Source organism: Pseudonaja textilis, chromosome 5 (assembly GCF_049901715.1).
Source record: "Pseudonaja textilis isolate UNSWEBS1 chromosome 5, rPseTex1.2, whole genome shotgun sequence".
Taxonomy (NCBI): Eukaryota; Metazoa; Chordata; class Lepidosauria; order Squamata; family Elapidae; genus Pseudonaja; species Pseudonaja textilis.
In genome coordinates, this window is record NC_141994.1 from 46,968,908 (window position 1) to 46,996,487 (window position 27,580).

A 27,580-nucleotide genomic window follows, 5' to 3' on the forward strand; every position below is an offset into this window, starting at 1 on the left:
ATATCTCTCATCTTTCTCTTGGCAATGCCCCATAGATTCTTTATGGGGTTCAGGTCAGGCGAGTTTGCTGGCCAATCAAGCACAGTAATCCCACGGTCATGGAACCAGGTTTCGGTGCTTTTGGCAGTGTGGGCAGGTGCCAAGTCCTGCTGGAAAATGAAGTCAGCATCCCCATAAAGCTCGCCTGCGGAAGGAAGCATGAAGTGCTCCAAAATCTCCTGGTAGACGGCTGCGTTGATCCTGGACTTAATGAAGCACAGTGGACCAACACCAGCAGATGACATGGCTCCCCAAATCAACACAGACTGGAAACTTCACACTGAACTTCAAGCATCTTGCAGTGTGTGCCTCTCCATTCTTCCTCCAGACTCTGGGTCCTTGGTTTCAAATGAGATGCAAAAGTTGCTCTCATCAGAAAAGAGGACTTTGGATCACTGAGCAACAGACCAGGTCTGTTTTTCTTTACCCCAGGTAAGATGCTTCTGACGTTGTTTGTTGTTCAGGAGCATCTTGACAAGTGGAATACGACATTTGATGCCCATGTCCAGGATCCGTCTGTATGTGGTGGCTCTTGATGCACTGACTCCAGCCTCAGCCCACTCCTTGTGAATGTCCCCAACACTTTTGAATGGCCTTTTCCTGACAATCCTCCCCAGGCTGCGGTCATCCCTGCTGCTTGTGCACCTTTTTCTTCCACACTTTTCCCTTCCACATAACTTTCTATTAATGTGCTTTGATACAGCACTCTGGGAACATCCAACTTCCTTTGCAATTACCTTTTGAGGCTTTTCCTCCTTATGGAGGGTGTCCATGATGGTTTTCTGCACAACTGTCAGGTCAGCAGTCTTTCCCATGATTGTGATTCCTACTGAACCAGACTGAGAGACCATTTAAAGGCTCGGGACCCTTTGCAGGTGTTATGGCTTAATTAGCTGATTAGAGTGGGACACTTTGAGGCTAGAATATTGAACCTTTTCACAATATTCTAATTTTCTGAGATTGTGGGTTTGGGGTTTTCATGAGCTGTAAGCCATAATCATCTCAATTATGACACATCACAGCTTGAACTATCTTGCTTTGCATGTAATGAGTCTATCTCATATATTAGTTTCATCTTTTAAGTTGCATTACTGAAATAAATGAACTTTTTCACAATATTCTCATTTTTCGAGTTTCACCTGTAGTAACAAAGGAGCAGCAAAAAAGGATATCATAATATATGGGTTTGCTACACTTTATAACAGGATAATATCTATTAGAACTAGTAGATATGCAGTGAACATCAATGTTATACAAATGTGTGCACCTGATACACATGTGATGGTGAAACATACTGAGAGATTCTGTAACAAATTGTAAGCAGCACTAAATCCAACATCAAAAGATGACCAAGTATTACTAATTGATGACTGGAATACAAAAGGGTCAACCAGCTTTCCATACAAGTGGTTATTAAAGCAAATAACAATACAACAATAACAACAACAAAAATTTTTGAAAGTAAAGCAAAGGACACAAAGAATAAAGGATAGCATTTGTAAACATGAAGGATGTACAACAACCAAACACAGAGTCAAATAAGAAATGACAAAGAATCAAGAATGTCAACATAGAAAAGAAATAGTAAGAAAATGATGATTAGGAGATAATTTTAAGAAGGCTAAATAGATCATAGGAAAGTTTACAGTTTAGGTAGAAGTACTCAAGATTAATCCTGGAATGAATGAAGGCAAATAAGGTTAAAGGAAGATTGACAAATGCACATTGAAATAGTTTCTAAAAAGGCATGAGAAAAAAGGTGAGAAAATTTGGAGAGAGGACTTATACCAAAATGGACTCTGCTAGAAAGTAACTTACAAAAGATGAAGAGACAAGTGCTAACAGTGCTACATCAACAAATATACAATTAGCCTGTGAGGCCTAGATTTGTATATATACTGATTTGAAAGAAGAATGATACAAGAGGATGTGTAAATTACTTAATGCACCAATTCCCTGTGTAAGCAATATCTTATGTTCTTATAAACAGAATCAAACATGGAGAGCAAATGCTAAATGGATAGACAGGTTTCAGGCAAGGCAGCAGCCTAAGAGATCTTCATGTAAGATGGATAAAAGGGTGAACAAGAGGAAGCCTTACCTTTGATTTATTGTCTATAGCAACGCCTGGATATGTGTTTATTAAAAGTAAAGATGGGCAGTGTGCTAAAGAATTAAGGAGTTTAGTTTGAGGAATGAATATGGTGCTATATTTAGACAAGTTCATGAAAGCTAAGTACATTTATATGATCAGAATATAAGAGCAGAATAATTAAATCAATTATCTTTCCAGCAGTATAGTTTTCAAATCGGGTACAAAGACAAATGCTTTTGGACAGTGGATCTGGAGATAATAACTGAGGGTTTCAATCCATCCTGGATTTAATCAAGACTGACTCTTCCCTTGAGGTGATGTTCAGATCATCATGTGCATGTGATAGGAGTGGATGATGATCTAGAAATAACTGTATTTGTCAAGTAGACAAGGGAAGACAATGGGAAAGATTGAAGAACAGGCTCAGACTTTAGAGAAGGGCTGTCAAATTCCCGGCCCATGGGCCAGGTGTGTCACATACTGGCCACGTCCTTGCCTGGTTTAGTGAAGCAGGGAAAAGTCCTGGTATGTCATGTGATGCTGCCATGACAATGTGAGTTTGACGCTCCTGCTTTAGAGGAATATTCCTGAAAGAACTACAAGATAGATAAGCTAAAACAGCCATGCAATTGCCAGGAATGTAGCCCCATATAGAAGCACCTGTCACATTTATAATTTATAAATGCATTATGTATGAGTCATTTATAATGCATTTGGCAAGTTTTAGAAATATTTGTTATACTTTTTTTTACATGATAAGATGCAAATTGTTACAGAAAGGGCATTGATAGAACGTGGACTAGAGTCTCACATTCCATCAAAGCCAGCAGCCCAGGTTTGACACAAGAGTGCCAGGCAATGGATGAGCTCCTGCCTAGCTGCAGCTCCTGTAAACCTAGCAGTTTGAAAGCATCCAAATGTGAGTGGATAAAAAGTAGGTATCACTTTGTTGGGAAAGTAACAATGCTCTGTGATGTCATGCTGGCCAAATGAACAGGGAAATGTCTTTGGACAGCGCTGGCTCAATGGCCTTGAAATGGAGATGAGCACCACCCCTTATAGTCGGCAACGACTAGCAAATCAAATCTACAGGGACCCCTTACCTTTACAGTGTCATCCCAAGTAAGCTATAAAAGTGGGGCAATGAGATGCAATGCATTGGACAGATATGTTGCTGGCATGAAGAGTTTCTTGGATTAAATAGTTTTTATCTTGGCAAGCTTTTTTTGACAGTATAGTAATTTAAATGTTTGGGCTATACAAGTTAATGAAAGAGGAACACTGATACTTCAGGAAGAATTGAGGTGCATAATTCTTTTGGGAGACTTGGATGGTAGTTTTGAAGGTCATTCCAGTTGTACTTGTGCATGCATAACCACTTTGCTGGTGATTCCAATTTAAGTGTTGTCTATGCAGGCAAATAATTGAGACAGCCATGAAAGACTTTTGAAGAAAGAGGCTTTCTTAATGCATTGAGTGCAGTGCTTTGCTCACATAACATGCATTATGAAGCCATAAAGGAAGGAATTGTAGTGGGAGATGGGGAAAATGTTATACTTACAACTGAATAAACATGATATTCTAAGATATTGCCAGACTCCATGATTTAGACCAAGATATAAAAACTCTAGTTTTACTATCAGCCAAGTATTTACTAATGAGATTCTTGACTTGTGAACATTCAACTGGACTTCTCTGCCCTCTGAAATCTATGCAACTAAAACATTCACATTAATTGCAAAGAATTGACAAAGAAGTATTCTATTAGCTAAGATATGCAAAAATGTTTGATTCAGGCTACCTAAGCTATAGCTCCTTACAATCATCACTCAATAGGAAATCTCTTTACTTCCATTTCCCAGACCTTCCACCAGCACAATTTAATTAAAAAGCCAAAGTTTCAAAACTAAAACAAAATAAAATTGTAGCCAGCATGTTAAAAACTTAAAGTGATTTTACCTTGAGCTATACTGTTTTAGAGTACTTAGATACCAGAAAACAGAGTTCCACTTAAAACTAAGCATATCATTTAAAAATACTCTCCAAATCTTGAAAACCATGGCACAACTCATTGTGTTCCTTTCACAAACCACTCTACAATATGCAAAACAGAATACTGTATTCTCTACAGAGCTAATACTGTATCTCATCTTTCATAATGATGAAAGTTTTTTTTTTCCAGGTATCCTTGTCAATCTAGCTGTCTTTCCACTCATCCTTTGATTAACACAAATGTGCCTTTCCTCCTTTGAACTAGATGCCTTCAGGAAAGCATGTTAATGGCAAAAGGTATGTCAAAATTATCTATAACTAGGAGACAATCCCAAGAAGACCTTGTCTTTAGTGTGCATGTGTGTGTTCTGAAAAGCATGGGATGTCCCCTCCCGTATCCTCGCACGCAGATTACCTCTTGCTTGTCATGGTTACACTTCTCGCACATGACCGGCGAGGAGTAATGATGGAAGACGGAGCCCGATAGGTTATCGATGATCATTAACTCCCCGTCGAAGGAGTCTTTAATTATTAAAGACACACTGTCCAGCCATAAGTTCTCCTAGGGGACAAGAAAGGGGGGAGGATGGGAGACATTATTTTAAGAACTCCATGTTTTGTTTTAGTGTTCTTTTGCATAATGTAGTTATCTTCTGCCACTTTCACTCATGCTGATCAATTATGTGGTAAATAGTCACATTTGTGCACAGTCCTACAGAATATGAGTAAATGAGGCAGAATATAGCCCTACGCAATGATGTAAAATGAAGGGGTCAGATGGATATTGGGTAGAGAAGCACCACTGAAACTTGCTATAGAACCTCACAGGTGTTCCTCAAGATCTTATGTAAAGAATTTTGTGTTTTGCCACTGTAGTTCCACTACTGTACTTTAGGCCTGCCTCATAGTATCTTTTTAAATTTTACTTTTCAACTTTTTACAAAATCCAGATTTCATTCTATTAAGCATTAATTGGTATTCTAAGTTCTGACTTCATGAGAATTTTTCAGAACCCTTAGCCTAGAACTGAATCTTTGCCAGTCACAGGTTGTTAAATATCCATTTTTCCATCATAACTCTCTACACTCTTCTAAACTAACTTTGTTCTCCCAAATTAATGTGCCAAAAACTTGCTAACAACAAGGAAAAATCCTCCGCCTACCTGTGCTGGAGAGTAACATGTCATGCATAGATGTCCTTCAGAGTCCTTTCTCCCACCTCCTCCATCTTGTCCAGGATTCAATGAGCTCGTGCTATGAGGGCACAATCCATGTGCCATCTCAAGCTCAATCTCAGCATCCATTTCTGCATCCTCCTGTGCTTCCTTGTTGCTGTCATCTAGGTGCTTCATAAGGACAGCTACTACAACATTGATGAGGACAAATTGGGCTGTGAGCACGAAGCTAACAAAGTAGAGTGGAGAGATGAACTGTAGGTTGCTCAGGCAGCTCCGATCATCATGAGTGCAGTCACGTAGTGTGTCCTTGAGGAATTAAGTTAGGCCAAAAAAGTGAAAAACAAAAAGAAAGGAAACCAAACAACTCCCCATACAACACATATACATGAGCACAAAACACAGAGAAAAGGGAGAAGTTATTTTAAAAACATGAAGACAAAAATTAGCTGCTTTTTCAATCAAAATATTTAAACAAGACTCAAGATCTTTGATGTATGGCATTTCTAGAAACAGAATTTTCCCACTCCAACCAGTACCTCATTCATTCTATCACTTTCTGGATCCACAAGAAATCTGTCAGATAGGTAAGTCCCAATTAACTACAAAATGATAACCCTTTTTATTTTAGCACACATGAATAGAAAATAATGCAGCAATGACATAATTATCCCTGTTCCATGTCCCAATATTCTATTGAGACAGAGCATTTTGTGCTTTGAGATATATATTTTATAGTACTGAGTATTTAATATGAAATGTGAATATTTTAGTGACTAGAGTCCATCATGTCACTTTGTAGAGCCTACTTATGTGCATTTGATACTCTCCTACACTGGATCCAAATTAGGACAGATATGGGGTAGTGATCCTACTGAGCAAGATAATATGAGTATCTGCATGAAACAGAGATTTTATGCAGGTTGTCTTAGCCAAATCACAACGTTTTGTCCAAAGTGTTGGTCTAATTTTGTATTACTACAGTACTCAAAATCCATTTGCTACCAAAATGTTATATTTTAAACATTATTTTACGAGATGGTTCACTGTAGCTATCCCAGTGGAAGTGCCTTTTGAGGAAGCACATGAATGCCTAGAAATTCTCTAGGGGCTCCAAGCAACTGCTCCAAATCTAAAAGCAGCTGAGGCTGTCTTATGGCCTTGAGGAACAGATTCACAGAGGCACTTTGTGTGTTATGCACCTCCCCAAATGATTTCCCAGGCTCAATATTCTTTAGCTTTAATGTAGCCGTAAAAAGAATTGCATTGCCATTGCTCTTATATGATGCTTCAAGAGTGACAGGTTTTTTATGTGGTGTTTTAGTACTATACTATCCCTTCCCTCTTGCCTATTCAGGAATTCACACTCCATACAAGCTCTAAAAATATTGCAAAAAATCATCCCATCCCCCAAATGATAAGATAGATGTAACATGCCAGGCTCTGTCTATCATTATCAATAACATTCTAACACTTCTTGTAATATGGGGCATTTGCAGTCATTGATTAGATAGTTGCAGCATAGAAATCACAATATATACAGTATGCTTTAAGCTCACTATAGAACCCTGTCAACTTTCCTTTTCTTTCCATTTCAGGACACTATTCATGACAGCGCAAAACATGACTCCAGAAATGGCCCCAATTACCTTCATAATGCCATTCCAGTTGTCACCAGTGGAAACCTGGAAAAGTGTGAGGAAGGCCATTCCAAAATTCTCAAAGGTGGCATGGCGGCTCATTCCTTCACATGGGTTCTCATCATTGCATACTGAAAAGAAGGGGTTTTATACAGGAAAAAATAGGCATGAAGCTGAGGTTTAAGATTTGAAAAGTCCGTTTATAAAATTTACACCTGTCTTTACAGTATATGCAAACCTAGATAGAACAATGATCTAATTAACATATGATAACCTCTAAAAGAACCAGGATGAGAAGATATCTTTATATTTTTGCAAAATGCACAAACTCTTTCCTAATGTGTTCTAGAATGTATACCAAGCTGATTTCAAATAATAACGTGTCTTATTTTCCACATATCTGCCTTATAACCGCCTTCTCTTTCTCCAAATCTTATTTTTCTGTTGCTTTTAGATTACACTTATTAAAAAAATATGTTTCCTTGAAATTCATTAGCACGCATGTGTAATCAACAAATATGTTGTTAAATGTAGGAAGAGTGACCAAAACAAATGACTGAACTTCCATTCAAATTCTAATTTATTTCAAGATTTATAAAGCTGTCAAATAACAATAACCCAATATAACATATAAATCAAACCTACACATAACAGAATAACCAAAAGGGGGGACTCTCAACTGGCTCCTAATGTCTAACAGAAGAGAAAGGTCTTAATGGCTTTCCTAAAGGTTAGGAAAATGGGACCTGTTGTATGTCAGAGAGGGGGAAGGGGAGAGAGATAGTTTCAAGAACAGAAGCAACTACAGATAAGCCACACCCTCTAGATTCCATAAGATGACAAAATTTAAAAGATGGAACCTGAGGCAGGTCCTCCCTGTGGAGAATGTGGGGCAGACAGATGTTCTTAGGAGAAGGTAGTTCCTCAAGGAACCTATACTATGTAAGGTTTTAAAGTGATAACAATCACCTTGAAGCATACCAGAAGCCTATTGGAAACCAGCTAGGCTTGTAGAATAGTAGTCCGCATTGACTTAATGAGATAATTCCCTGTGTTGCTACATTCTGGACCCGCCGAAGCTTCCAGATGATTTTAAGATTTTCACATTCCCGTGTGGAATGTGTTGCAATAGGCCAATTGGGAGGTGACCAAGGTATGAGTGACCATGAATGGGGCCAATGAGTGCAACTGGCAGATAAGGTGCAGTTGTATAAATGCAGCCTTGGCCACAGCTGCCACCTGCTCATCAAGCAGGAGCCCCCAGATTGCACACCATGTCTGAATGGAATATGTCACCCCACCCAGAATCAAATATAGAAATTTTGTAATTCCTGGATCTGGAGGACTCAAAGAGATCAGTAAATGACTCTTTCTGTTGCTTTCTCATTGTACAAGCCAAAAAGTGGTTGAGAACAGAGTGAGGACAGAGGCAATTCAACAGAAAGAGGGAAATGATGAGGCAATCTGGTCCAATGTGGTACTTACGTTTATTTCATACATATTTACTTCAATTATTGCAAAATCTGGCCATTATCACCAAAGGCAAATGGGTTATAAAGAGATGAATTAAAGCTATTATAACTATAAAGGTTTGGGCCTGGGTTTCTGAAAAGTAGGTTATAAAATGGGATTTGATGGTGAAGACCAATTAACTCCTTGTTCCTTGATTATTATTATCATTTAGCTGTTTTAAAATAAACTATGCTTAAAAGACAAAGAGATGGATTTTTCTTGAAATAATTCTCCTTAATAATCTCCCATGTTACAAATGTTTTATAAGCATGTGACAAAACAAAGACATAAGGAAAGCACAGTAGGTGTTATAAAGAAAAAATATAGATGAGGGGTCCCTTCTAATGATAAAAACAGAAATTCTATTCCTTTTCAATATTAGAAATGCCTTGAAGATTAAGAAAATAAAATTGTCTGTCTCTGAAGAAGTTGGAAGAAAAACATGAATTGCCTGCAGACATTAAATAATTATCTATCTTGCACAGTATAAATGGAAACAATTAGACTAACCATGGGCAATATGCAAGAGGAATCCCTGTCATGCTAAATTTCTTAATGATGAAAACAGTCAGAAATATACCCAGATCATTCAGCTAAAATGAAACATATTATTGTAGTTTTCTATTTATGGCAGCCATGAACTGTAAATTACAAAGGACAGTCCTTTATGTGAAGCTTGTGTGATATGAATGACTGTCCATTTGGAATCCAGTTTAAAAATATACAAAAACGGAGAGCAGAGCCTTTGAAGTTGCCCATAAACAGTCACCCAGACAACAGAGCAAGCAGGCATGTATGTATGCAAATTATCTAATTACTGTCCTCAAGGTGCATTAGATTTCTATTTAAATCATAGGAATTATTTCTAAGTTAGCATACTATTTTGGTAATTCCTCCCTCTGTGTGGGTGTGATGTAATTGGTGTTGGCAATTCCACCTTTCCTCTATGACACACCTTTATTCTGGAAAACTTACCAAGTTTGCCAAAAAGCTCCACTCCTAGAGCAGCATAGATGAAAAAAAGGAGCATGAAGAGGAGTCCAAGATTACCAACCTGTAAGTAAATCAAATTAATGTCAAATAATTCATAGGATCCACAAGATAAAAAAGACCCTATTTTGAAAAAAAGGAAAAGAGACAGAACACATGAATTAGCACAATTGGCAGCTCAAGATCAGGATCAGATATCATTGAGCAATTCAAAGCATGCTTAAATGAAGTTGGAAAAAGAACCTTAGCATAATCCTGAAATTTATGTTTGACATGCAACATGCAGTTCCAGAGGTCCCACAGCACAAAAGGTTTGGGTTAAAGTCCATCAAAGATAAATAAATGAAAATTAATATGAAATTAAGTCAAATTTAATTTTTGATCAATCCCCTTTGATGTTGAAGAGAGAACAATAAATTGAACAATAAATAGCTAACTGAACTCTTAATGTGTGGATAACATTATTTTGAAAGGTGAGCTTCCTTGGTAGTTTCTTATAAAACAGCTCCCCAAAATGAATAACATGCAGTTTTCAGAAGCCCATCACATGTACCTGTCTGCTAGATATTGTGGTTGACAGGCTGAGCATCATGTGGTTACACACTTTCACATGGAAACACACACCAAATAGACATAAAACCAAAGGGGTTAGAAGATAGATGGGAAGAGAGATTTAATTTTGAAATACTTTGTTCTAAATTGCATAATGTTATGGATAATTTGGTTGTTCCCTGCAGTGTCTATGTACAAAAACAGAAAATTCAGCCTAATCACTTAAACGTAGAACATTTTTTGCTGCCTTGAGTAAAACTCACAGCACAGCCTTAACTATGGTTTCATCTCTGCAGCTTCTAAAATGTAATTTTATTAAAGGCTTTAGAAAGAAGAAAGAAGGCACTGTGTTTTTTAGAGTTCTTGGAGCAATTGCTGATTCATGCGTTAGAAAACACATTTTCACATGCTGATAATTTAAGAAGAGTTTTTGCAATTGTTTTTATCCAATTGCAGAAAAAAGTAAGCTTGAGATTTCCCTGAAGCCCAGGAATGGGTGGTCAGGGGTTGTAAATGCTGTATTTATTCCCAGGAGGTAGAATCAGAACATTTCATGATCTCTGAGATTCCATCCTTCTGATAATTGCTGTCATGCTCTGACCATTTTATATTGGTTGCATTGTAATAGTTTTGTATTTTTATTAAGTTAATTTTTAGTAAGATTTAAATTATATTTTCTGGATCCATAGAATATTAAAAATAGAATAATGTAAAGTATAATCAATGCACTAATATTACTAACCTAAGGAGTAAAAGATATCTTGCCTAAGATTTCTGGAAAGTATAAAACGAGTGGTTGTGGCTTAAAAAAAGAAAGTAACCCACATGCTGAAATTATATCATGATTTTACAGTCTAAGCTCTGCTATAGATTTATGTTCAATGGCATACCTATAATATGCATAACATTCCTAATACTATATGAAATGCCAACTGAATTTTGCTGTTTTTAAAGTAGGAGAAAATAGCATTAGTAGTTGACAGTCAAAATAAACATGGTATGATATATAAGAAGAAGATTGGAAACAATTTGAATTGAAATTGCAGTCCTGGAGAAAACGGTGTTTAAGCCTTTCTATGTCTCCTTCCTTTATTTCCGCAACAGTAATGATATCTATTCTCTATACATCATCTGCTACAGTATTGGCCACTGAATCTACATATTCTAAATGTGCAGGTATAGGTAACCACATACATTCTAATCCATAGCTAATAGCAGCTGCGTGGTGCATGGTGTGTGAATGCTTTTTATCAGGATAATAACAAGGCAGAAAAGAGTTTATCCCTGCCTTCAACACAATGGTTGCAAACCAGCTCCTATAGTTGTTTTTAAGATAATACAAAGATTTTGGAGAATCTATTGCTGTTTCTAATATCACATGAAATGCAAATTTATACATTACTCAGAACATTACTTCCCTTCCTTTTAGAAATTTGCAAGGTCATCCAATTCTACAACTCTGGGTAGCATACAATAAAAAGCAATCATGCATTTCTACTCTCACAGCCCTTAACAATACTGAAATCACTTTTAAAAATTTTCCTGGAAAAAAAGGGACATACAGTCTTTTCCAATCTGATACCCTCATAAATTAATGGAATTGTAACTCCCAGTTACAGTAACTTTAGATTTAAACAAGCATGGCCAATGCAAATTTTGGGACTTGTAATCTAGAACACATTAAATACGGGAATCTAGGCTACATATACATTATCTGCCATGTGAAATGATTAACATTACTGTTATGTCCCTGGAACTTGAAGAAGTTCCCCCTCAGGTCCGCTCGCGCTGCGGGGGCGGTTGCCCTCTCTCTCATTGGTTGGTTCTCCCCAGCAGCCAGCTATAAAAGCAGGCTGCGGGGTCCAACCAGTTGCTGATCGCTGCGAGCCAGTTCCAGGCTTGGCAAGCACGTTCAGTCCTTTATTATTCTAATAAAGTATTGTTGCATCCATGCCCTGGTTCAGCCTCTCATTACCCAAACTTAACACTGGCGACGAGGGCGGGATGGCTACCAGAGGCACAATGCAACCGCTGAATCACTAGTCGCCGATACATAGCCAGAGAGAACGATCGGCAGGCGATAAGAGCAAACGCTGATCCGCAGCCAGAGAGAGCGGTCAGCAAGCAACGAGAGCGAACGCTGATCCGCAGCCAGAGAAAGCGGTCAGCAAGCAACGAAAGTGAGAAGCGTCTGTAGCCGCTTGTTAGCCAAGCTACAGGGAAAGTGAAGCGCTGCGAGCCGCAGCCGCTCGTTTCTTTAGGCGCAAAATTCAAACGGCTGTCATTTGAATTTCCGCCCTAAAAATACAGCGCGGTGCTGTATTACAAGTCACTGACGCCCATGCAGGCGCGAATTTCGAAACGCTGTCAACGACCGTTGCAGCCTAACCTCGTGTTACCCAGAGAGAGAGAGAGAGCTGTGAAAAGCCTCTCCAGAGCTGAAGTCACTTGCCTGCCACAGGCACAAAAACCGTCCTGCTGCTGCCCCAGAGAGATTTTTTTTTTTTCAACAGACTATCCAGTCTGATTTTTTGTCATCATGAACTCCAACCCAGTTTTCCCAGCATTCAAGCCGGATGAGGAGAAGTGGGAGTCATACAAGAATCGTTTTAACCATTACATCGACGCAATTGGGTTGGCTGATACAGGGGAGCACAGGAAAAAGTCATATTTCCTGATCTACTGTGGAGCCATCGTCTTCGATACTGCCACGGCACTCGTGGCTCCACGTGAGTTAAAAAACGTGCCCTGGACAGAACTGTTAGAAATCCTCACTAACCACTATTCTCCTAGGCCCTCACAGATTGCCAGGTGGTTCACTTTCCGAATGAGGAAGCAATCAGACAAAGAGACCATCAACCAGTACATGGCTGCCCTCAGAACCGCAGCTCTCCATTGTGGGTTTGGGACCTACCTGGAGGACATGCTCCTCGACCAGCTAGTCTGTGGAGTCAAGGACCTTCACCTCCAAAGGCGCCTACTTGCTAAGAAGGACCTCAACCTCGCACAAGCCGTCGAGGAAGCCCTGGCAGCAGAACTGGCAGCACACTCAGCCACCGAAATCCAAGGTCCTGCTTCCAAGCAAGGTGCAGTTTCAGTCCACTCCGAAGAGGTGGCCATAGAGGAGGACCCCAGCGACGCAGCCGACATCCACCGCCTCACCCACGCCAGACACCCGCAGGTAGGAGCCAAGCAGGAAAGCGTCAGTCCACCCAAGCACATCACCCTGTGCCTATCCTGTGGTGGATCACACCTGAGGGCCACCTGCAAATTCAAAGGAGCCACGTGCAACATCTGCCACAAAAAGGGGCACATCGCTAGAGTCTGCCAGGCTGCTCACAGCTCGGCACAAAGGCACCCCTCCTTTTCACAGTCTGGACCCCAAAGGCAAGTATTGAACTGTCGCACTCGCCACCATGCTAAGCACGCTTGCCATGCCATTAGTAAAATCTCTCTCTCCATTTTGTTAGAAGGTAGACCTTGTCGCATGGAGGTTGACACGGGGTCAGCGCTCTCAATTATCTCTTGGAGCACCCTCAAGAGACTAAGCCCAGTCTATCCAGGAGCCGGCTCCAGAAGTGCCAGTTTAGCCTGAAGGACTACCAGGGGAAGGACATTCCTGTAATCGGCAGAGGCAAGTTTTCTGTTAATTTTAAAACTTTCAAAGGCCACCTACCTCTAGTGGTAGTTAACGGAAACCTCCCCACACTCTTGGGGCTTGATTGGTTTCCCCATCTCGGCCTAGGGTTGACAGGAGTCCATGCTGTCTCAACCTCAGACACTGACTCCTTATTCGCTGACTACTCAGACGTATTCAGCAATGAACTGGGGTGTTATAACGGTACCCCTATATCATTCTCAGTCGACCCCCAAGCAGTCCCAATCAGGCTAAAACCTCGTAGAGTTCCATTCGCTATTCGGCCTAAATTAGATGCGGAACTGGACAAATTATTAAAACAAGGGGTCATTGAGCCAACAGATTTCGCCAAATGGGAGATGCCCATTGTCACACCCCTCAAAAAAGACGGTAGCCTGAGAATTTGCTCGGACTACAAAACCACAATTAATAAATTTTTACAAGTTAGCGCTTACCCAGTGCCCGTCATTCAGCATTTATTACACACTTTTGAACCTGGCAGCATTTTTGCCAAATTGGACATGTCTCAAGCGTATCAACCGTTCCCTGTTGACAACCAAACAGCGGAACTCCAGACCATTGTCACCCACAGGGGTGCTTTCCGGTGCAAGCGTCTCCAATTTGGCGTAAGTGTTGCCCCAGGCATTTTTCAATCCCTCATGGAGCGGATTTTGCAGGGCCTCCCTGGTGTAGTACCCTACTTCGATGACATCTTAGTCTCGGCCAGGGACAGACCCCAACTCTTCCAGAGAGTTCGAGCAGTGTTAGAGAGGTTCAGACAGCATGGCCTCAAGTTAAAAAAAGAAAAATGTGCCATTGCCACTAGACAGGTGGACTTTTTGGGTTATAAAATTGACGCCTCAGGCATTCACCCCCTGGAGTCCAAGGTTAAGGCAATTCACGAGGCACCCACGCCAACCTCCAAAGCGGAACTGCAAGCCTTCCTGGGGCTATTGAATTTTTACGCGTCGTTTCTGCCCCATAAAGCATCTGTGGCGGAACCCCTACATAGACTTTTGGATAAAAAATCGCCTTGGCATTGGGGACACAAGGAAGACTCCGCCTTTCGCGCAGTCAAATCACTAATCACATCGGAGGCGGTCCTTATTCAGTTTGACCCCAACCTTCCATTAGTGTTAGCAGCGGACGCATCCCCTTTTGGAATTGGGGCAGTGTTAAGCCACAGGCTCCCCAATGGCTCCGAAGCCCCCATCGCTTTTTTTTCCAGGACGCTCTCTGCAACAGAGCGCAATTATAGCCAAATCGATAAGGAAGCTTTAGCAGCTGTCGCAGCTGTGAAGAAATTCCATGAATTTCTTTTTGGCCACTTTTTTCGAGCTGGTCACGGATCATAAGCCGCTCCTGGGTCTACTAGCTGGTGACAAACAGACCCCTCAAGTCCTGTCTCCTAGAATGACAAGGTGGACTCTTTTTCTAGCGGCATACTCGTATAGACTCACACACCGTCCAGGTAAAACACTGTCCCACGCAGACGCCCTCAGCCGCTGCCCCCTGCCTGCTCCAGCTGAGGATCCTGCACCGGTCCATGCTATCTTTGAGGTCACCCAATTGGACCTTCCCATCACTGCCCTTGACATTGCTGCCAAAACCAAGGCAGACAAAACAATCGCCCAGGTACTGGACTGAGTGAGGAGGGGGTGGCCGGGCGGTGATGTTGAAGCGAAATTCACGCCTTTCAAGACCCGCCTACAGGAATTATCCAGTTTGCAGGGCTGTTTGCTGTGGGGCACATGAGTGGTCATCCCGACCTCACTGCGTACCCGAGTTCTGGAGGCGTTGCACGAAGGACACCCTGGCATCGTCAGAATGAAGGCATTAGCACGCAGCTACGTATGGTGGCCGGGACTCGATGAAGACATCAGCAGATGGGTAAGCTCCTGCCATCCCTGCCAGGAATCCCGTCCATCCCCTCCAATTGCCACCCCCACTAAGTGGGAAAGCGCCAGCGCACCGTGGTCCAGGATTCACATCGACCTAGCAGGCCCGATGCACGGCAAAATGTTCCTGGTGATCGTGGACTCTTACTCTAAGTGGATTGACGTGGCACATCTATCCACAACCACCACGCAAGCGATTACCAAGGTATTGACTCGCCTGTTTGTAACACACGGGCTACCAGACTCTATAGTTTCCGACAATGGCCCCCAGTTCGCATCGGCAGAGTTCAGCCGTTTCGCTGCCAACCTGGGCATCCGCCACATCTTCACGGCTCCCTTTCATCCTGCCAGTAACGGGCTGGCAGAAAGAGCCGTTAGGACCACTAAAGAGGCTCTAGCTAGGTTCAGTAAGGAAGACTGGCACCACAAACTCTCCCGTTTCTTGATGAGCCAGCACTCAACTCCGTGCACAGTCACTAATAAGTCCCCAGCTGAGCTCCTGATTGGTAGACGCCTGCAGACTGTATTGGACAGGCTTCACCCACATTACTGCCCTGACTCTCCCCTCGCTTCCACATCGGGGGTTAGGCATTTTGTCTTACAGGAACCCGTGTTTGCGAGGAACTTCGCTGGTGACCCTCTGTGGATCCCGGGCGAGATCGTGGCCATCACCGGACCCAGGTCGTATCGAGTCAGACTGGAGGACGGCCGAGTCTGGAGAAGGCACGTGGACCAGCTGCGGAAGCGCCACGACACCCTCGTTAGCGGTGACTCAGGGTTACAGGCCGGAACGAGTCCACAGCATCAACCCCACATCAGCACCAACTCCGGTGACCTGTTTACACCAGCAGCCGAGCCAGGGAACCCGAACACGGACCACGACCTCCAGATGGCCGACCAGTCCGAACCAGTCAATGGGAACACGTCCCCAGAGACCAACCCTTCGAGTCCCGAGACAGCCCTGACCGAGGGGCGCGTTCGTGACTCCCTACCGATCCAACCCTCCATTGCAGACTCTGAACTGACAGACAATTCACCAGAGTTGCACCGTTCTGGGCGCCAGCACAAGCCTCCAGCGTACCTCAAAGACTATGCGTGTTCGCATCTGGGGGGAAGGGGTATTATGTCCCTGGAACTTGAAGAAGTTCCCCCTCAGGTCCGCTCGCGCTGCGGGGGCGGTTGCCCTCTCTCTCATTGGTTGGTTCTCCCCAGCAGCCAGCTATAAAAGCAGGCTGCGGGGTCCAACCAGTTGCTGATCGCTGCGAGCCAGTTCCAGGCTTGGCAAGCACGTTCAGTCCTTTATTATTCTAATAAAGTATTGTTGCATCCATGCCCTGGTTCAGCCTCTCATTACCCAAACTTAACAATTACAGTGGAATAAACATTATGTGATATAAGCAGTATGATCATAGGTAGCCAACATATCAATGGAGTACTTCACAGAGACATTTGGGGAATGGCTATTGTTATAGTTTGGTATCAATCATTCAAAGATGATTTTTAAAATGATGGTGGGTAATTACTCCTAACTATTGTTTCTTGTGTATTAAAAAAGGCAGTAATTTGATGATTACTCCATGAAAAAGAATTCTTTGTTAAACATTCACAATTCAAAAATAGGGAACACTGTACCACAATTCTCTCACTTGTAAATTGTGTGGCAGTTCCTGTTTTCATCATGAGAAAAGAGTGACTTTGAGACCATTTAGATTCTCATAGGCCAAGCCTAGTTCCCTGTATTAGACCAGGTTTCACCTATTTGGTGCAATTCCTAGAATTTCTGCTCCTTAGGAGAAAGTCCCAACACATCCCAAATCTACCTAGCTAGAGAGGCATAAACTGTGTGGCAATGTATTGAAGACAAGAAGTAAGATCATACAAGGGCTTTATGTTGACTAAAGTTCGATTTTCTCTCATGCACAGAGAAACATTATCTGACAAGTTCGCTAACAAACTCTTTTCTTTGGGACAAGAATAAATAAAACGTCACCATTGCTTGAGAACAGTTGCTTATTTGGCAAATGTATCATTTTAACTTTTAAAAATGGCTGGTTTCTTTTTTATTTTATTTTCTTTCCTTACCTAAGCAATTACCTATGCTAGTGTGCTTGTTTATGAGGAAAAGGAATCTCCAAAACTGATTTTAGCTGGAGATGGCACTCTAGTTTGACAAAGTGAAGCAAACAAATGTTGCTCAGAATTTTTGTCTGCATTTATAACCTTTTTTTGTGTGTGCTTTCTTTTAAGAGGATCATCTTAAATTTAAGGTTCGTCTTCTCCTTTTAAGCAAATGCAGCATTTTTCTGGTTCCTTTGAATTAGTGTTGACTGTCACAATTGCCTGGAAAGTTCCTGCAATTTTCTTGGAGGGATTTTGGCATTGGTTTGCCATTGTCTCTTTCTTAGGGCTAAAGAAACTGATGGCCCAAGGCAGGACTAGACCTCATGGTCTCCCAGTTTCTAGCTTGGTGCCATCTCCACTATAGCAAATTGATTTTCTTAAATACAGTTAGTCTTAAGTGCATTAGTGAATATTAAGTACTGCACACCAGAACAACTAGATACAAGAACAGTTTTTTCCCAAAAGCCATCACTCTGCTAAACAAATAATTCCTTCAACACTGTTCAACTATGTACACTACTATTGCACTACTATTACCGTTTAACTTTTCATCACTCCTTATCACCCATCCCCTCCCACTTGTGACTGTATGACTGTAACTCTGTCATTTGTATCCTTATGACTTATATTGACTGTTTCCTAGTATGATTTGATTGCTTATTGTACCCTATGACTATTATTGCTATACTATATTATTGTTATATTTTCGACTCTTGACGAATGTATCTTTTCTTTTATGTATACTGAGAGCATTTGTACCAAGACAGATTCCTTGTTTGTCCAATCATACTTGGCCAATAAAGAATTATATCTATTAATAGTTTGTTTAATCTGGTAGAGAATTTAAACTATCTTCATTATCTGAATAGATTGAAATGCATGTAGTAGATTGGCAAAGCATTCGCAAAGTTTCTGGGGAGAAAATGATGTCCTCAGCAACTTTCCCCTGTTCCCTGGCATGCACTCATCAAAATAAATAAAATTCTGAGAATTTTAAATATATGACATAAAACTAAAGGCTATTATTATTTTTTGTCAGGATTTACTTTGAGAACAAAATTCATGGACTCATAGTGAAAAGAACATCCAACCCAAGAGAGAAAAAAGAGAAACAGAATAAGGAAAATATCAGCAGAGTTACTTAACGTTGTAAAAACACTGTTCAATGGGGCCTAAATGGATCAAATAATCTAGGGAGTAAGTGCTAATTACTTAAATAGAGTTTCTTATCCTGAACTGTAGAATGAAAGAGACTGGAACTAATGCAAATTTGCTTTGTTGAATCACCATACAAGTAGTCCTTGTTTAGCGACAACTGAGACTGGCAATTTGATAATTCAATTAAGTGGTTGCTAAGTGAAACTGCAACAATGCTTCAGATCCTACTTCAAATTTTCTTTTGCTTTACAAGCTAGAGGTAGAAAATGTGATAGATCGTAAAGTTTTTTATTACCATGATAACTCAACCATTGTTAAATGAAGCAGCTTCCAAGCAAGGACTTCCTGTAGTGATTTTGTAAGTGGTGGCCATGCTGGATCAGCTGCATTTCTACTTACATAAGATTTTAAGGTATCTGTTTCTAATTTAAAGGCCTCTGCTTTAGTAAGGCAGAGCTTTGTAAGCTATGAAAGGTAGTCCTTGACCTATGACAGCAATTGGGTCTGGAATTTCTGTCACTAAGTGATGAGATTATAAACTGTGATTGGATTACTTAACTAAAGTCAGTGGGAAGCTAGAAGGAAGTTGCCACTAGCAGGCAGATAAGTGGCTGCTACTAGGTGGGGGTAGGAATGAGGTGGTGCACAACAGACACAATGGAAGCTAAGGAGGGTGTGAGTGGGTACATGACAGGTGAGGTAGAGATCGGGGAGGGTGTGTGAGGGAGTGAGGTGTGATGCCAGTTGTAGAGGTGCATGGGGATGTGCAAAAGATGCAGCAGAGGTTGGATATACTACAGATGTGGTATAAGTGGGGAGGGCGTGAGCGGTTGCACTAGAGGTTATTTTAATCCATTTATTAGTCCAATAGCTAGAAATTAACTCAGTTCATTTAGTAATATGTAGTACACAAAATTATTTTCCACTTCTGCTCTCAGATAGGGTTAGCCTTAGAAATTTCTGATCTAAGTATTTTATATTCTTCAATTTTACAACTTATACACTTTATACAGCTTTACTTACCTGTGGCAGTGCTTGCACTACTGTATCCAATAAAGCTCTCATCCCAGTTGCCATCTTCAAAAGCTTCAAAACTATCACAAGAAAGCAAGGCAAGTGGTAACTTATTTTGGGGAAGCAAATACTGCTTTGTTTTTTTCTCTGGAGCAGCAGATCATAGATTAATTTTGTAGTTGGGATATCTTATACTGAATGTAGACATGAACATGTATAAATATCTGTGGTCAATGTGAAATGTACACCATTATGTTAGAGCTACCAAGAATTTGAATCTAAAATTACCTTTTTGCTTCAGATTGTAGCTAGTTAGTAATTAGAAATTGTTCTCACTCTGTATAGGGAGTCATGGATAAGGAACTAAATGGGTGCAGAATGTGTCAAGGGCCCCATTTGCTGGCTGTATTGTTAAGCGGCTAAGTGTCTTATCTGCTATGTATACTTATTATTTTATTGTTTTAAAATGTTGCGGTTTCTTTATTGCAGTATATTTTTTAAATTGTAAATCACCCAGGTTCATTGATCAAGATGGGTGGCTATAGAAATTGAATAAACAAACAAACAAACTATTCTTTGAATAACTCCCGCTCTCTTCATGTAAACTATTGCTTAATAGATAAACAAATAAATAATATAAAAATGATGTTGAACAGAAATGAATTTATTCAATTTAGATGTCATTCAACTCCAAATAACTTTGATTGGCTCACAATGTAACAAAGAAAGTAAAATCAGATAAAACACACAATGGCAAATCCAGTCAACAACAGGACTCACAAGGAAATCCAGTCAACAACAGGACTCACAAGGAAATCCAGCCATTTTAGACCAAGGCTTAGGAAAAGGCTAGTTCCACAAATAGCTAGCCCTAGGCCATGTAAAGCTTTATAGCGGACTGGTAGCGAGTACAGCTTGTACAGCAGAATTGTCACACAAGCATATCAAGGTATGTCCATCACTGCCTGCACCTCTGCATTCTGGATGAATAGAAACTTCTAAGTGGTCTTCAATTCCAATAGAAAGTATTGGCAAGTGGGGTGACTAAGACATAAGTGGCCGAAGGGCTTTCTGATCTAGTTATGGTAACTCAGACATTTTCTCATTATATTGTTGAACAGTGTCATTGTATTAAGGCCTAAAATGAATTATTTATTCAGCAATTCAACTCCATTTATCAGATTAAGTATGAATCTAGCCACATTACATAAACAAGGAGGATGACTGTCTGCACAATTTTTCTTTATATACAGGAAATAACAGAAATTGTTAAAAACATTTAAAAGCAACACAGAAAACAAAACACAAAAAAGAAAGATTTCAGACAAAACCCAAACAAAACCCAAATATGAGCAGGAAAAAAAAGAAAATGGGTGTCAGTGATCCTCATCAAAGGTCTCGGTAAAGAGCCATGTGTTCAGGGCCCTTTAAAATACCAGTGGGGTGGAGGCTTTTTGGAGTTCAGAGAAACTTTATTTCAGAGGGTAGGTACTGTTACAGAAAAGGCAAAATTCTGGGGTCCCGAAAGATGGTATTGTTTAATTTATGGAAACTCGTGTACACTAACCCTGCCAGATCAAACCAGCCAGGCAAATACTAACTAATGACATAAACATCAGGGTCTCAGTGCTATCCTACTACTGATGGATTGATTGTTTCCCAAAACATAGGTATAAGTCAGGTTATTCTTTCTGGCTCCTCCTCTTACCTCGGGCAATACGAAGCACTCTCATGATGCGAATGATGGTGGGATTGATTGGAAGGGCAGCATTGATTTCAATTTCCTCCAGAGTAATTCCCATGACGGAGAGCAGAACAATAGCTAGATCCAGCTGGTTCCACCTTTAAGAAATTGAAGAAAATAAGACACCTTTTCTGCCTCAATGAAAGATGGAATCCATCTATTTCTTTATCTGCCCCCCCACAAAAAAACTAAACTAGGTTATGAGCAGATTATTTAGAATATTGCATTAATCAAGTAAGCCAATTTCAAAAATCAAAATAAACATACATATTTTTATTTATTAGTTTAATTTAATGTCTTTAAACAGTTTAATTGATATCCTTTATTTTGATGCTCAATATATTTTGAGGAAGTTAATCTTTATGGGTGTGTTTTTTAATGATAGATGGTGATATTTCATACGAGAGGTGGTATTCAGCAGGTTCTGACCAGTTCTGGAGAACCGGTAGCAGTTTAAGCAGTTCGGAGAACCAGCAAATACCACCTCTGGCTGGAGATTTTACAGTGTTCTTCCCCTGCCACGCCCACCAAGCCACGCCCATAGAACCAATAGTAAAAAAATTTGAATCCCACCACTGTTTCATACTGAACTAGACCACTGATCAGTCTACTGTAAAATTGAATATTTTGACTGGACATAAACTTTGTGAACATTTATTAAGACAAAAAGTTGGACCAAATTAAATGAAACAATAAGGAATTCTAATGAATGGAGCAGTATTTATCCTTGTTTAATTTTAAAGTATTGCTTTATAAAAACATTTTAGTTACAGGTTTGAAGAATTTTTCCCCCAGTGATCACATGGATCACAATGTTTCCCTTTCCTTTTAATGTTACACTGATTTTTCTTCTACCACTTATTTAATAAGATGCAATACTGATTTTGATTACAGAATCCCGAATATGAATAAAAAGAAAAGGAATGGTTTATGGAAATCTCCTCAGTTATCTCATCTCCATGAAATACTAAAACAATGTCTGCTAATTTCTACTTAGTGGTGCTAGTGGGACTTTCAAATCTTGGAACACCATTACTCTTTACAAGACATTGGGAATGTGTCCCTTAGTTTAAAGTATAATAATGTATAGTTGCAATAATCAAAGTACAGCATGCATCATTTCTGATCGTCTGATTCCCCCAGAATGGGTATTATCTTAATTCCAGCTCACCTGTCTTTAAAAAAGCGTCTCAGTCCAAAGGCCACAAGCTTCAAAACCGCTTCCAAAACAAAGACTGTAGTAAACATGTAGTTGCAATACTTAAGAGCAGTCTCCAGGGACTATGAATAAGAGGAAAAGGAAATATTACTAACATAAAGCTCTGGGACTGATATGCTCTGTAGCTGGCAAAGAAAATATGGAAGTGTATTCTCTTTTTTTAAAAAAAAATCTTGTTACATTCCAATTCAATTCTCAGTTTGCAGCAGATTTTACAACAATTTTGTGATCAAAATTCAGATGCTTGGCAACTGGTTCACACTTACGATTGTTGTAATGACCCAAGGTCATGTGATCACCTTTTGCAACCTCCTCACAAGCAAAGTCAATGGGGAAGCCAGATTTACTTAACAACTGGATTACTTACATACCAAGTGCAGTGATTCACTTAACAACTGTGGCAAGAAAAGTTGTAAAATGGTGCAAAAGCTCACTTAACAACAGAAATTTTGGGCTCAGTTGTGGTCATAAGTCAAGGACTACCTGTATAGTGTCTTACCTTATGCTTGAAAGGAGGATAAGGAAAAGACAAATCAACATTAGATCTGATTCTAGAAGATGAGTAACCAGAGGTGCCTTCAGAATTTGGGAGGTCCTAGTCAGATTGCCTTCCCTTGAGGGGCCACTGATTTATTTTCAGGTGGTTGAGCTGCCCAGATATAAAGATGCCATGTCAGTGACAGCAATAATGCTGCACACAGCTGTGAGCAACGCACCTGAACTCATCAGTACTGTCATCCTAATTATGCCATTCCTAATGTGCATACACTACTGTTGGAAATAGCATAATTAAGATGACAGCATGAAAGAGTTCAGGCTCACCAATGTTTCTCCAGTTGTTACTGCAGGAGGGAAAGACTGCTGCCATGGAATCATGTTAATGCTAATCTTTACATGTACATAATTAAATCCCGGTGAGTTGGGAAAGACAATTTGGAATTCTGCTTTTCATCTTCCCCAGCATGGATGGAGAACAATCAGCAACAGGTACAGCAGCAGCCTGGCAGTATCCCAGGGCTGCCAAAATCTTTGAACACTGAGCTATTCATAGCAAGAATTGTCTTACATGGGTTATCTTTATTGTCTTAATACTTTCTTTGTTGTTCCTTTTTGGCAAATTTCCAGGTAAGATCACTGGTCTTTATTCTTTTTACAAAAAACAGTAGTGTACCCCTCATACCATATTTGGACAGAGTTGGTGTTAAAATTACTATGTACATGGCTTTTAAGTTTGCTGTTTTTTTTCTCTTTAAGTGAAAGAATAAACTTGAAAGAGGATTCAAGGATTTTCAAAGTATTAAGCAGTAGTCTCAATTTATCACAGCTAATGGAACAGATACCCTTTTCTATGCTGGCATTCTAATGATTTACAAACAATTTGGTGACCATTCACTCAATGCTATTCCATTAAATTCAGTAGATCTTACTCCCAGAGATTCTGTAATAGGACTATAATGTTAAATAATTTCTAGGTATAATAGAAAAGGGGATGATGGAGATTAAAGAGGAAGATACAAAATATTTTTCCAAATGGTATCTACTAATTCTCAATTTCATTTTTTAAAATCTTTTCATTAATATGAAAGAACTGGAAAGAAAAACATAAAATAGAATGCATGCCAGATTTGACCTAGTATTACAGTATCATTTTCCAGATCATTATGTGGTCTAAAAGGAAAGCTGGCTAGGAATTCTAATGTTTCAGTGACAACACATCTGGAAGGCTTACGGTTAGCGCATTAGATATAGTTCTGTGCAAATTACATCTCTTATTATGCAAATTATACAAAAATTGATGAATGAGAATTCATCATATTCAGCTGGAAATGAGTCATATTTCATTCCCAAAGGGAAAATATATCTGAAAAAGCTGAGAACTTCATTCTCTATAGAGTATCTAATCATTTAGAGGATTTTTTCAAAGTTAGCCAACTTGTATGAAGCTATTGAAGCTCACCCCAAAGGATTGGATAATTAAAGCTTTTTATAAGCATTCCACCAAAGAAATGCTGTGACAGGAAGGTAAAAATATTTGTCTTCGATAGTTAACAATTTGATGGATTTAATAAGGAAGGAGATAATAAACTTTGCAGCATAAACTAAAGAATGCTAAGCCTAGGAATATATGTTTGCTCTTGTGATTTCAAACAAGGTCAACAGAACATTTTGAAAATGCCATATAAAAGATCTCTCAGATAATTCCCTTCTAGATTATGAACTTTCTTGAATATGTAGCTCTGTAGGACAAAAGGTAGCAGTTAAGAAGAATATCTTATCCAATGTGCTTCAATGCAAACCTTTCAATGCTAATAGATAAAGGCATTTGATATTAAATTTGCAAGTTATGTTTATAATTATGTACTATATTAATTTATTTGATTCATTTTGTTAATTTTTATTGTTTTAAATGTGTTTTTATATTCTGTAAGCCGCTTTGAGTCACCATGGGTAAATAGGCGACAATATAATTTCAATAAATAAATAATGGTATAAATATCTTGCATTATTTGTATAAGTATTTATATATTTCTTTAGACTGTTTTAATTTATTCATGTAAGCAGAAGTGTACACACACACACACACACACACAAACACACACACACATTTTTGTTTACTTCCCCCTAATGAAGATGTTTGGTGGTTGTGATAGGGAGTTATTGATAAAGAAACTGCAACCAAAACATTAAATGAGTGCAATTATCCAAGTATAATCTTTTTCATTCATGGGAGGGTTGGGAGGAAGGATATGATTTAAATAAATGTATTTATTTATATTTTATATTTCTTAACCACTCATCTCCCACAGAGAGGAGCTCTGGGCAACATACAAGATCAATAAAATTAAACATTAAAATCAGAATAATTTAAGATAATATAATAAAAACAACATTATAAAAAATTCAGAAGGTGAAGAATTCCAAGTTGGGGGATTAGCTAATGCAGGCGGTGGGTGGGGAATCTCATGGAGCCAGTTAGCCCCATGATTGTGTGGAGCTCTGTGTCCTCCACATAAGGCTGCACAGTCAAGTTTTGACTCAAGTTTTGATTGGAGACTTTCCTCACCTCAATTCACCTGAAAATGCAAAATACATAATTTCTTCCACATTGCTAGGCCAGATCAGGTGCAAATGGTAATCAAGATAATTTACTAAATTGGATAAAGGAGAAAAAATATATATTTGGCAGGTTTGATGAAACTTGCTTGCTTTCTAGATCAGTGATTGCCAACTGGTGGGCTGGGGACCACTGGTGGTCCATGTGAAAATGTGGGTAGTCCGCAGAGAAATGTCTCCCCCAAAGCACTCCCCCCAAAGCAATTAATCCAAGTTGTGTGAAAACACAAGGCTGTGCCACCCACATGGTCGCCCATACTCTGGCCCCTACCCTTCGGCCAAGCACAAACCTTATCTTGAGTACATCCACATGAGCTGGAACTGGAAGGTAAAACCAACAGCGGGGGAGGGAAATCTGCCCTAGGGTGGCTTGCTGATGTTGGTGGGAAAGTCGGTCCCATATTCTAGAGCTGCAGTAGTCACAAGACTGGCCCTTTGGTCATCCCAGAGCAGCTCCTCCAGGATGACCAAAGGGCCAGTCCTGTGACTACTGCAGCTCTGGAATACGGGACCGACTTTGCCACCAACATCAGCAAGCCACCATCAGTCAAAATTCATATTAGTGGTCTGCAGGATTTAAAATTATGAGTTTGGTGGTCCCTGAGATCCAAAAGGTTGGCAACCCCTGTTCTAGATAGTACTTCTCTGCAACGTATCTGAGACAGGAAATCTTTTCCTGTGTAACTTTCTAAGCATTACTAAATTTTCCTCCTTACTATCAAGATCTCTGATTTTCTGTTTTATAAGCAGGAACTCTTTTAATGTTGAATAAAGAAAAAGAAAAGAAGGCATAGAGGCAAAAAAAACAAAAACAGTTTCTTGAACTCACCATTGGTTGATTGTAGTGCTCCAAAGACATGGTGACGACGTTGAGGCAAATTATGAAGGTGATGAAGATGTCCAAGTAGTGGCTGGTGCAGACTGAATGGATGAGGAGGCGGACAGGGCAATAGGTGGCATAGTACGGCAAGCGCTGTGCTTCTTCAGTTGGAGGTGAGGGAGCAAATCAGAAAAAGGGTAGAAAAGAGGGGGTTCAGATTAGGACAGGTGTGTGTGTGTGTGTGTGTGTGTGTGTGTGTAAGAGAGAGAGAGAGGGAGGGAGAATTGAGGGAAAAGATGGAGAAGAAGGGGAAAGAATTGAAAGGTCAAAAAAGGAACAATAATTAAGGAAAGGAAAATAGGAAGCAATATTACAGAAATAAGATAAAAGGAAGGGAAGAAAATAAAAAGAAGGTAAATAGCAGAGAGGAAGAAAAAAGAGGAGAGCTATGAAAGTTTTAGATTTACTGAGCGTAAATTTAAGGGAAGGGGAAGATAAAGGGAGCCATATTGCTATAAGAATGAGGCTCATTCAAACAAATCTTTAAGATGAACAGGAAGGGAAGCATTAGTGAGGTAAGGATGAGATAATTAAGGCCACACTTTCCTTTTAAAGCAAGGAGCTTCATTTACTTAAGAACTGCTAAGTTAGGCCATTCTCCTACTAGTGTTTTTACAGGCCTGTGAAACTGGCAGTCTGCAGGCTGGATGCATCATATGCAGGCCATGCCTACCCCGGCTCACAAAGGCAAAAAACATTGTGATATGTCATGATACGTCACGTGAAGTGATCGAGTTTGACACTCCTGCTTTAGAATGTCTTCACAGCAAAGCACAGTGTAGTATCACCCAGCTATTGTTG

At 39.9% G+C, this 27,580-nt stretch overlaps 1 protein-coding gene across 2 annotated transcripts in view; it reads right to left on the reverse strand.

Annotated features, from left to right (window-relative positions):
- Positions 1–27,580, reverse strand: part of CACNA1I (calcium voltage-gated channel subunit alpha1 I) — a 181,484-nt gene that overhangs the window by 13,412 nt on the left and 140,492 nt on the right. Inside the window, exons 24-31 of one of the 2 annotated variants that reach the window (XM_087934779.1) lie at positions 26,729–26,880; positions 22,738–22,847; positions 21,531–21,664; positions 19,832–19,902; positions 9,428–9,506; positions 6,950–7,071; positions 5,289–5,609; positions 4,542–4,688 (exon numbers count right to left, since the gene is read on the reverse strand). In XM_087934779.1, the coding sequence (XP_087790905.1) occupies positions 4,542–4,688; positions 5,289–5,609; positions 6,950–7,071; positions 9,428–9,506; positions 19,832–19,902; positions 21,531–21,664; positions 22,738–22,847; positions 26,729–26,880 (1,136 nt within the window). The remainder of the gene's footprint in view (positions 1–4,541; positions 4,689–5,288; positions 5,610–6,949; positions 7,072–9,427; positions 9,507–19,831; positions 19,903–21,530; positions 21,665–22,737; positions 22,848–26,728; positions 26,881–27,580) is intronic. The other variant, XM_087934780.1, reaches the window with a different exon arrangement.